This window comes from Nothoprocta perdicaria, unplaced genomic scaffold (assembly GCF_003342845.1).
Source record: "Nothoprocta perdicaria isolate Ctin4 unplaced genomic scaffold, notPer1 scaffold_47, whole genome shotgun sequence".
In the NCBI taxonomy this organism is placed as follows: domain Eukaryota; kingdom Metazoa; phylum Chordata; class Aves; order Tinamiformes; family Tinamidae; genus Nothoprocta; species Nothoprocta perdicaria.
This window is the reverse complement of record NW_020455721.1, coordinates 1,481,591-1,493,503: the sequence shown is the minus strand read 5'-3', so window position 1 is coordinate 1,493,503 and position 11,913 is coordinate 1,481,591. Positions and strand designations below refer to the sequence as shown.

At 52.3% G+C, this 11,913-nt stretch overlaps 1 protein-coding gene across 3 annotated transcripts in view; it reads right to left on the bottom strand.

Moving 5' to 3' along the window:
• Positions 1-6,848: 6,848 nt before the first annotated feature.
• ATXN1 (ataxin 1) overlaps positions 6,849-11,913 on the bottom strand; it is a 183,238-nt gene continuing 178,173 nt past the window's right edge. For all 3 annotated transcript variants that reach the window (XM_026047046.1, XM_026047047.1, XM_026047048.1), the window contains one exon: positions 6,849-7,722. In XM_026047046.1, the coding sequence (XP_025902831.1) occupies positions 7,192-7,722 (531 nt within the window). In that variant the 3' untranslated portion in view covers positions 6,849-7,191. The remainder of the gene's footprint in view (positions 7,723-11,913) is intronic.

The window sequence follows — 11,913 nt, the reverse complement described above, 5'->3', positions numbered from 1 at the left end:
CGCGGGCACGTGGGGGCCAAGAAGCTTCACCTGAAGTCCCCGTGTCTTCAACCCACCGCACGGAGCAGAGCGGCATTCGGCAGCGAGGTGAGCCCTCACGGCACTTACTCCGTATCGGGGGACGTTTCCATGTGGAAACACAGCGCCCGACGCACCTCGGCGCTGGCTCCGATACCCGCGAGCGCTTGGGTGAAACGGCCCCGAGGATCCGGCCCCCAGGCGCCTTCCCGCCCCGCTCGGGGCTGCCCTGGTGTGCGGGAACCGTGTCGCCCCGCGGGGAGCCGCCGGCGGCCGCGGCGAGGCGCCAAGACCAAGCACGCGTTTGCAATTGGCACTGTTATTTTATTAGTACGAGTATACTGAAACAATAAACTTGTACTGGTATACAGACAATTTCTTTAAAACAATTTTGTTCAAATTTTGAATCAAACATTGTTTTATTATAATAATGAAATAATTTCTACCTAGAAAACCTGCAAGCACCATCAAAGAAAGGGACCATAAAATTCAATAAACAGACGCGAGTGTATCCTACAAATAGACACACCACCATTAGAAAATAGAATATGAATTCTTCCATTTTTTTTTTAATATTTGTTTTAAAAAAGCTAGTGCAAGTACAATATTTTACACTGGAATTACAGAGAGTATGCACGCATATGGAAAAAAGTTCTCCTGTCACAATAAAAGCTCTTAACTATGTCTGTATGCACTTAAAATTTCCTCCTCTCTCCAATAAGGTGCAAAACGTTATTCCCTCCCTATTCCTCCTTCGTACTGGCCATGTCAGCCCCATTCCTCCCCCGCGCAGTATCCCTTAGGCTGGGCCTACCCGAGGAGCTACCCTGGATGCGTGACTCGCAGCCGCCCTCGCCGGTAACACCGAGCGGTGCCGGAGAGCAGCGGGCGCCCTGGCAAGGAGCGGCGCCCACGACCCGTGACATAGCTAGTACAAAACGGTTTTCAGTAGCTCGCCCGAACTGAAAAAGGTTGGGAAATATCCCCCCCTGCCCGCCCGCCCGCCCTCCCACCCCTTCTGACACTGCCGGAAGAACAGTGCTCAGCTAGTTCATACATTAGTCCAAAAAACCGAAACGAAACGAAGAGAGAGCAGGTAGACACACGAGTGAGTTTCAACGCTGGCTGTCGCGACACGTCCTTCCTGCGCCTTCGCACCCTCCAACTCTGCCGGGGTCCGGCGCGAGCCCAGCGCCGCCCCGGCTGCCGCGCGGGGCCGGCGGCACCGAGCCGAGGCCAAGGGTCCCGCAGCGACGCCGGGGCCGGCAGCCGCTGCCCGCCAGCGAGGCAGGAGCGGAGCGAGAGCGGCGGCGCCGGCGGCCGCGCTCGCTGCCGGCGCCGCTTCCCGGCACCCGGCCGCGCGGCCGAGGCGGAGCGCCCGCACACGAGCTGCCCGCGCGGCGCCCAAGGCAGAAGCGAGCGGGAAAGCAGCGACCTCGCACGAAGCCTCCATCAACCCGCAGTGGAAGACTCGAGTCCCTTCGGAGCGCGACACGGAGCACGACAGGCGCCTGAGACACTGTCCCTGCTCAGCTACCACCCACTGCCCAGCGCGCCTGGCCGGGACGCCCGGGGCCGCCGTGTGGGGCACGGGGCAGCGCGAGGGGGGCCACTGGCCCCACCGCGGCCTCCCGGCCACCGGCTCCTTCTCTGCGTCAGGAAGGAGCATCTCCTCGAAACCCGGGGCTTCCACGCGGCGCCGGCCGCTCCGTCGGCCGCGACCCTGCCTGGAGCCTCCCTCGGGCCGCTCGGAGCAGCTCTGCGGGACGCGGGGCCGTGCCCGGAGGCCGCGGCACTCGGGCGGCGCGCGGGCTGCAGCGGCGGGCTAGGATCCCCTGTCATAAACACTTCTCGTTCTGGGTTATATTCTTTGGGTTTCTTTTGGAACGGGAAGTGCTGAAAAGAAGCGCGGAGCAGCATTCCAGGGAGCGGGAAGCGCCGCGGCCCTCGCCCGGCGCTGCGGCCTCCGCAGAGCTGCTGCCCCGCGGCTCCTTCCAGCACGGAAACAGCGGGAAGCACGACTCCATTCCCCGGGAACGGGACCCACGGAACGCCGACAGAAAATTAAGCACAGTTGTTCTTTAAGAGCCTTTTAAGTAATAATTCTTCCTGGCCAAAGCCGGTACAAATCAGATCATCTAGACATGACAATTTCTATATACAAAAAACATGTAACTTTCAACCTTTCTCTGCTTTTGTATTTAAAAACTTTTTTTTTACAAACAAGGTATGAAACTCACTGTTCAAACAGAGCCATCTCTTTTTCAAACACTGAATGAATCATTCCAACATTCATTTTTCTTTTGTGCAATTTTTTTTTTAAAACATTACCTGTACTCCTCAATGTGAGTGCTTCAAAAAAAGTTTCTATTTTTTGTTTTTAATAAGCTTCTCAAATTAGGTTTACATCAAAAAATATTCCCACAAGGTATAGTGCTACAAGAAAAGATCCTATCAGTAAAGGTAACACATCTGAAGCGAGGTCGTCTACGTAAAAGAAATTGAACTCTGGAGTAGAGATGTGCAACTCGTTTGGAATTTCCCTGTCAACACAAAACGCGGCTCTGGCCTCAGGACGGGAAATCCAGTGGACATAGATCCATGTGCTTAAAAACAAATTCACACGTGTTTGTGAATGTGCAAACAAACACAGACTGCTATCTGGGCGTGCGGGCACGTATACAAATTCTCATTTTTTTCCTGTGTCCAGATCTTTCTGGCGGGGAAGGAAGGGACTATTTCTGGGAGTGCATGTCCTGCTTTCGCAGGTTTGTTTGGCGTTCCCGGGAGAGGGGACGCGTTTCCACAGGCCGAATCCCCGCCGCCCCTGCGGGCTCTGGTTTTGCAAGGACTCGCGCGGGCCCCGGGCCAGCGTGCGCAGCGCCGGGCCGGAGCCCCGCTTCCAAACACCGTTAGTGTTCTAAAACACGGAGGATTTGCTCGCCTTCCCACAGGCCTTCCCTTCATTTTCTTGCTTTTTTTTAAAGCAGTGACGAGTATTTGCACAATGTGAGCAGAGTTTCCCTGTTTCCTTTCCCACGTTGGATCGCGCTGAGGCTGCCGCCCCTCGTCCGGCGGCCTCTGTGGTGCCCACAGAGCTGAACCGCGAGGGGCCGGAAATCCAAACTCCTCTGTAACGTTGTACATCCCTACTCCGGAGCGGTCAAAGTGCTGCTTCTGGTCACATCAGTGTACCACACACACACACGCCAGCCCCATCCCTGAGTAAAAGGTGTGAAAGGTTCCTAAAACGTTCCTGGACGCGGGGAAAACGAGAGTAGCGGCGCCGCCTCCGAAGGCGGCGGAAGGAAGGAAGGACGGGTGGAACGAAGCCATGACGGGACTAGGGGGTTAAGGGGATTGAAGGGACGTCCCTCTCCCTCCTCCCGAGGGCCCTGTCTCCGCGGGGAAGGAAAATCCCGACGGCAACGGACAGAGGTGGGAAGTCGGTCAACGTCGGCTCCCAGGTGGGGCCCAACTGCAGGGCTTGAGGTAAGCGATCCCATCTAATCCCCCGTGATGCGGCCCGGACAAACTGAAACAATGCCGACGTTGGACACTATAAGGAACAGTCGTTTCATATATATATAGCTAGATAGATAGGCAGATAGATAGATACTTTTAGAAATCCCTATAAAGAGGTTCTCGTTTTGTTTTCTTTGCCCTGACTAATTTCGCGGTGATTGTATGCGTTTCGTTGTAAACTAAACAGGCCTGGTACAAAAAAAAAAAAAAAAAGGGAGAAAAAGAAGAAGACAAGGCAAGAAAGGAGGAAGAAGGCAGAGGGAGAAGAGGGAGCCCCGTCAGAGAACGGCGGCGCGGCCGCGCTCGCCTCAGCGGTGCCGGTGCCGGCCGCGGGGCCGCCGGGCTCCTCTCCCGCCTGCGGCAGCGGCGCTTCCAGCCGCTGCCAAACTCCTGGATCTTAGTTCTGAGTTTTTCTTCTCCGTGGTGGAGGCCTGGGGCGCCCGTTCCCGACAGACGGGGCTCCGGATTCGGCCGCCGCGCGGTGCGGCCGCCCGCGGCACCGGCCCCAAGGAGCGCCTCGGGAGCGCGCGGCGGGAAGAGGGAAACACGGGGGAAAACACGCGAGGAAAAGGGGAAGCGGGGAAGCGGGGGCGGGCGTGAGACCCGGCTGACACCACCCGGGCGAGTCTGCGTTGGCACGTAAAGTATTGCACGTCCTACCAAAGCCAAAGCATGGAAGGGGAGAATCGGTGGGAAAGAGCCAGTTATTTCAGAATTCCTCGGTCTGAAATACAAGCACAGAACTAATACATTCCTATTGCTCCAAACTTAGTTTTTTGAATTATTATTATTATTATTATTTATTTTTTTTTTAGTGTTAGTTGAATAGATCCAGTCAGTTCAATAGCCCCTGCTTCCTTATTAACCACGAAGGTGAATGTGTATGGTTTTATTGGAGATTTTTCTGAGTACGTGTGAGTTATGAAAACAGTGGTACGGAGGTGAACTAAAGTCTGTAACTCTCTTTCTATTCCTTTACCATCGAAGCTTAAAAACAAAACAGAAGACAAAACGAAACAATAAATTGCAAGTGCCCTGAGCAGAGTATATGGAAGATTAAGCAACTTCTCTGAGCAGAAATATTAACAAATAAGCACTAAATAAGCCGTGTGACTGTGAGAAGAAACCCACTCAGCTATTTGGTAGCCTGCTGAGAGGTTAATAAAATTCAAGGAAATTCAAGAAAAGTTCAAGCTATTTTAAACTTATTTAAACTTTTTTGGTGCACCCCAGAATACGGTATAAAAACAATTAGTTCTGGCGTGAGCTAAATTTCAAGTAACAAATAACAGAGTCAAAGCTGGGGTTCGGGGGTTGACATTTCTTTTCTTAAATAAAAGCCCTGCATTTTTAGGGGAGACGGAAAACAGAGATTTCTTTTAGATCTATTCTCTTTCGCTCTAGGTACTGCATGTCCGATTCCTTTCCTCCCTGTCCGGACAGCTCCTCCGGAGCTACCTGGAGGATGCGAACCACAGCGGAGCCAATTCCCCATGGAGCCGATTCCCGCTGGGATCGAGGAGACCAGCGAGGACTCCACAGGACTTTCAATTCCTGCTGGGCATCCCGGTGCCCAGCACCTCCAAGGATCCTGTCCTATCTTCCAGATTTTGGGGGAAAACACCCCCGACTGAGCGGCACGAACCCAACCCTCCCCTCCCGGCTTGTACCAAACGCTGCAACCTAGCCTTTCAAATGGAAAACGATGCAGTTGTTAATCAAAATAACAAATAATAACAATAATAACGTAACAATAGGCTTGTTCCGAAAACAAACAAACACCTCGTACAGAAATGTTTCTTGTGGAAAACTCTCTCAGTAAGTCTGAAGGAAAAAAAAAAAAAAAGATAATTCTCAGAGCTGTCCCGGTAGGACCTGGTTCTGTGTGGCAGATATGGTAGAAAGACCAAAAAAAAACGAACTTTGAAAGGAACATAACCCTATGAAATGGCCTAGAGCATAGGCAGGTTAGTGAGTAATTGCTACATTTGTTTATGCTCTTTCAGACCCCATCCCCCCGCCCCGACATCCCCCCCGCCCCCCAACATTATTAGGTAAAAATTGCAGGAATATACCACACAAATGATAAACTCAAGATGTGCAAATTGCAAGATTCTTTAAAGTCCATCTTTTTTTTTTTTTTCAAAAACACTGGACAATGATTTTTTTTTTCTCTTTCCTTTCTCCTTTCTCTTATTCTTTTATTATCTGTCAGCTCGCATATGCCTTTAACTCTTTCTCAAGCATTAAAGTTTAAAAAGTGCCTCCTATTAAGTAGTCCTTTGTGGACAATGACTGTCACATACTAGTTCAATAATTCACATTCATCCCTTTGAAACCACATTAAAACTTTCAGCCTCTTGCCTGTGAGAAAACTCTACGGAGTTGCATGTAGTTACAGTGTTGAAGAGATCCGTTTGTTGCTGCTGCTGCTGTTGCTGCTGCTGCTGTTGTTGCTGCTGCTGTTGTTGCTGCTGCTGTTGCCGCTGTTTTCTGAGCAGGTTGAAGTGAGATACAGTACGCACTGGGTGTTAGAGCAGGATGCCCAGCAACCACGCGTGAGCTGCATTTTAAGTGCTTAAAGACATTCTACGTTCATCTTCAACATCGGGTTCCTCGTGTCACACCGAGATTGGAAAAATAAACAAAAACAAAACAACAACAACAACAACAAAAAAGTGGCACCAGTTGTCCATAGTCATGAACTCAAAACAGTACTAGAGTTAAAAGACGAAGATTTGCAACCTAACTGCCAACAACTCATGCCTGTGACCTCCAAGGGGCAGTATGCGCCGGCCTGGTGGAAGCGAATGCGGGCGGCGTGGGCCGGCTGCGCGGGAGCGGGAGCGGGAGCGGGAGCGGGATCGGGAGCGGAGCGAGGCGGCGGCAGCGGCCCCGGGCGCCAGGACCGGCCTCGCCGCGCTCAGCGCCCGGCCGTGGGACTGCACTAGCGAGCGGCAGGGACGCGTCCGCGGGGCACGTGCTGTGTGAGTGAAAATCAGTGCAGTCAGACCCCATGGGGGGAAAATATATATATACACATATACACACACACAAATATATATATATATATATATATACACGCACATATATATATATATATATATGTTGTAGAGCCTTGAGTAAGGGTTGATTGGTTGTGAAGATGTCGGAGACGGCCGGACGCGTCCCGCTCCCGTCCCCGCGGGCCGACCCGCACGCGCGGCCGGCGGCAGGAGCCCGTCCCGAGGCAAGCACACGAGCAGACACACGGGCAGACGGACAAAAAAAGGAGGAAAAAACAATAAAAAAAACCCCAAACCCCCGACGACAAAGAAGAGAGGGAAACAAAAACCACAGCTGGACCCTGTTCCGCGCGAGGTGTTGGCAAACAGGAGCCAGGACAACACATTCATTTCCACTAAGGGTGCGTGAAGCAGATACTGCCCCTTCCGTAGCTCTCGAGCAACCTAGTCACTGACAAAACACTTGTGGAAAAACATATGCACCAGTCTCCTGCGTAATACCAGCTGCAACTATAACAACAAGGTTATAACATAAACCTAAAATAAGATGATAACATGTAAATACTGGGTTATTTAGTCTACAGTACAGTAATCTGGATAAAAATGACAAGGGAGAGCCTAATTTCCTTTCCCCAAACAACTTTTACTTTCCTACATTGGATCGACCTTCAATGCAAATCTTAACCTCCTGAGGAATAAAAGAAGGCTTGGGAAGAGTCAAAGGTGGCTCCTCTTCGGATTTCTCTAGTTTCCGTGTCTCGGGGGCTGACCACCTCCTCTTCCGCGTCGCCGGGGGCTTGCTGGGTTCTGTTTTGGTGAGCAAAGGTGCTGCAGGCAATCCTATTTTGTCCAGAAACTTCAGTTCTCCGTTCTCAGCTAACATCTGTGCACTTCCCTGATTAATCCCGTTTTCCTGCTCCGCATACCTGTGTCTACTTCCAGCTAGACTGTCATTCTTTGAATGCTTCAGCAAGATACTAGCTGAATCCACGGGCTGGCCCTTTTTAATAGAGCCGTTCTTCAGGTTCTTGAGCGTCAGCGATATGCAGACGTCCCCCACCGACAGTTTCGAACATGGCAAATCAAAGAGCTGGCTGGTCCTCTCCGGGCAGCAGGATGACCAGCCTTGTCCAAATACAAAAAAAGGGTATTCTAGCAAGACCTCCACGCTGACCTGCAGGAAGAGAGGGGGACAACAGAGGGAGAGAGAACGGAGAGAGCATGAGATCACCGCGGGCTCCGCACACGGCACCGTGCCTGGAGCAGGGAACAGGGCAGGGAACGGCCGGAGCGCCGCGCGGCTCCGGTGGCTCCGGCGCTGCCGGCCCGCGGCCGCATGCTCCTCCCTGTCACACAGTGCCCTTGAGCTCAGCACCCGGGGCTCAAAGCCTCTATGGGAGCCCATCTTGGCCTTCATCCGGCTGCTCCGGGACACACACCGGGCGTCTCCAAACCTCGGCTCGCCGCCGTGGCTCCCGTGCTGCCCAGCCCCTGAAACCTGCGTCTCTGGCACTTTCCAAGCCAAGGAGCCCGCTGGGGAAGGTCCATGAGGCTGGAATAAACCCTTCCAGCCTCTCCTCCCAGCTCTGACCCCAATCCCCCAAAGGACAGCGGGAAGGCGCCCGCCTTGGTGAGCCCGCTCCAGCTGGTTACTACTTACTGCACGCAACGGCTGAAGACGTGTTGCTCTACAGCGTGAGCCCATGGGTGCACTTGGAGGTCTGGAACAGCAGGAGCCACGAACCCACCTCCCCCGAGCTGTCCTGTTACCACTCCAGCTCCTTGCCTCCTCACACACCCTCTTTGGACAGCTGACTTCCCACCCAACAGCCTTCGGAAAGTGCCTGTTGTGGCTCTGACACTCCAACAGCCAAGGAGCAGCTTGGTGGCTTCTGCTGCTCAGCCTTCTCCGCCCGTCTCGCCTAAGCTCTGCAATTAAGCTCATCTCCACTTGCTTAGCAAGAGGACTCTCTCTTTTCCTCCCCTCTATCTTCTTTCCCTGTGGGCAGTTCAAACTTCACCCCAATTTAAGAGCCCATATGGCTACGAAGGTATCTGATCAGCTTGCAGGAGGTTGCTACAGCCAGAACAGACCAGCACAGGCTGCTGACTCTTCCTTGACATTGCAGATGGTGGCCCTTGAGGCCCTAGCATCATGAAGCCCTGCTTCTGGATCCTGCTCGGGTTATTTAGCCCCTGTTTGGTAGAGATTAAAGGCAGGCACACACCAAAGTGATGCGCAACATTCCTATTTTGCTTCTAAGCCATTCAGCATGCACGGAACGTCCCCCTCTCCAGGGAACAGGGATTCGTTTGAAGGAACTACCACAGCAGGCTCACAAAGCCACCTCTCACCCTCGGGAATGCACACGGCTGCCAGACCAACTGTGGCTTTGCATTGTTAAAAATATATTGTAACATGAATGAGCACATGAAGTGGTTTGAGATACACGTCGTGCTCCTGCGTTGCAGCAGCAGCTCCGCTCAGGACGGGCGAGCAGGCCCCTCGGGACACAGCCTCCCTTGCAGGGGCGGCCACCCAGCTCAAGGGCGACCCGCACGCACAGACGGAGCCTTCAGGGCTGGAAAGCTCCTGCACCTCCACCGCGCTCCTGAGCGCTGCCACCCGTGCCACGCGCTGGCAGCCAGTTACAGCCTTTGGAAACGCTCTTTCTATTCCAAGGAACTTAACACGGCTATAAATAGCTGACACACGCTTACAGATCAAGCCAATGAAGAGTACTCCAGGTATTCCCTTGATACTCCACCTACCACTGCTATATAAGGAATTTCAAGGGGAGCAGTTGAGGGGCACAAGGCACCCTCCCCCTTCACAAATCAGTGCATGATGTCAAACTACCTTCACACATCAGTGTGTGTCAAACTGAACCTTACTGCCATCCACACAGCCTGCCAGCAGCCAACTACACACAGGGAGGTACTGGAGAGGGGCCTGCCTCTTAGGCCTGGTTTGTGCCTCCAACTGAAGGAAGTCGGGGTAGGCAGCCCGAGCAGCCTCACTGCTTCACGTTGCTGCACAGCAACTCTCCAGGGCCAAGATCTGTGGAAACCTCTCCTGGGAGTGTGGGCTCCTGCACCATCGGCACTGCCTGGTGAGAACCCTCCCTCTCCTATGGATCTGGCAAAACTGCTCTCTACCTGGAGCCACGGGTCCTCTCAACACAGGTTATCTGGCAGGCACAGATCCCTCCTTTGATACTGCTCCTTCCATCCTCTTTCTCTTCCTTCCTTTTTTCTTTTCATGTTCCTTCCCATGGCTGTCCAAAGCTATTTGTGTCTCTGTGACTCACGGGTGTCTGCGTGCACCATCGGCGCTGACACGCAAGCCCCTCTGGAGGTGAAGCTGCTTCCACGTGTTACACGTCTTGCTGCGTGACACACAAAACGCCTCCTGGACCTGTCAGTCAGTGAAACAAACCCCAGCACCGCTGGTGATCACCAATAACGCCCAGTAACATAGGAAAATGCTACCATTTCCACGACCCAGTCTCTGTGTTCACATAGATCTATCAATTCAAAATGGGTTTCCTCGCTGATTATTGAGCAGAAAGTAGTCCAAGACCTCTTAACTGTGGAAATTCAGTAAAAATCCCCCTGCATCTTTTTTCTCCAGGAGGACCACTGCATTAAAATACGAAAATTTAATTTTAAAAGCTCCATCCCTGCAACAGCTTGTTGCTATTGTTGTATGAGAGAAGGAAAAGGATCTGCAACTTGTTTATGTGCTTTCCCAACTACTAAGACCATAAAGGAAGAAGCCAAAAGGCTGGTCCCTCTGTAAGCAAGCCAGGGCTCTACTGCAAAGAGCCTTCTCTTTTTCTGCTTTTTTAAGAACAGCTAGCGAAAACACGCAACACGCTTCACAGCAGTCCCTGAACACCTGCAGTTGCCTGCATCAATTTATCACTTCTCAGCCCAATTTGGGCCAAAAGGAATGCAATGCAGGCTGCTCCAGAAATGCACACCGGAAGTGACACCTGTGGGACAATGGGATACGGGAGGAGCTGTCCCTGTGGCGCGGAGCGCGGCGCCTCTGCAGAACAGCGCTGAGGCCTGAGCCGCGGGCCTCGCTCCTCTCACCCACCCAACAAGCTCCAAGACAGAAGCTGCGTAATAAAACTGGTTAGTACAAACTGTATTTCCATCAGTGCAAACACGCCATTTCCAGTTAGGTCTTTTCCCTCTGATGTTATTAAAAGGTGATGAAACCAGGCGTGGCAGGTCAGGGCAAACCAAAGGAACAAGGTGCAATCACGTGGTGGAGCTCCCTGCTGCAGAGCACCGTGCTGCGGGTGCTGAAAGATCCCCCCAGGATCCCAAACCAACCAGAGTGCTGCATGCAATCACAATCCACGAAAAGCAGAAGGGTCAGGAAGCTCAGGTGCCACAAACCCTTACACCCTGCAAGGCTGTACATGCTTGTCCTTTTCCTTGTCTCACCTTGAAAAAGGCAAAACTTATCCCTACTGGTTCTTGTTGCTCTAATATGGCTCTTACTGAAACATATTTTAACTACTTTTAAAAGCTCCCTTTTCAGCATACAGGTGATAAAGATGGTGAGAACATTAAATAACCTCTCTTTATACCATTCACCTCTTTGCATGCTGTTCTCTCTGAGCCCAGTCCTGGGAAGTGCTGCACGCCTTCATCTTCCATTGAAGTCAACAGTAGGAAAGAGGAGAGGTGAAAGGATTCAGCAACTCACTGAAGGGCACACGAACCAACAGGAACAGAGCCAGTGCAGGACAGAGTGCAGCACAAAAGGTGACAGCTGGGACCTCTGCTCATGAGGGAATGGCTCGGCGGTGAGGGCTGCCAAACAGCACAGGAAATAGGCAGGCATATTTCATATTTCATATTTCATATTTCATATTTCACTTCTCCCCTCTTCAGAGAGAGTAACATAGGCAGGAGAGGAGTCCCTGGGAAAAGCATGACATGCTTTTTGAGGAGGAACTTCTTCACTGTGAGGGTGCCAGAGCCCTGGCACAGGCTGCCCAGAGAGGTTGTGGAGTCTCCTTCTCTGGAGACGAGAGAGCCCACTTGGATGCCACCCTGTGCCCCGTGCTCTGGGCATCCCTGCTGGAGCAGGGGATTGGACTAGATGATCTCTAGAGGTCCCTTCCAACCTCCACCATCCTGTGATTCTGTGATATGCAGCCTTGAGAGAAGAGGGTTCAAACAGGACTGCAAAGAGACATCTTTGCCTTCTGATGATTCCACATGGGAAGGTCCAAGACCACAATGATTTTTTGGATGGTAAAAGACCTTACCTCCTTTGCTAAGGGATACATTCCTCTTGACATGGGATGGGTAGGAAGAAGAGACCTGTGATGCTTTCTGA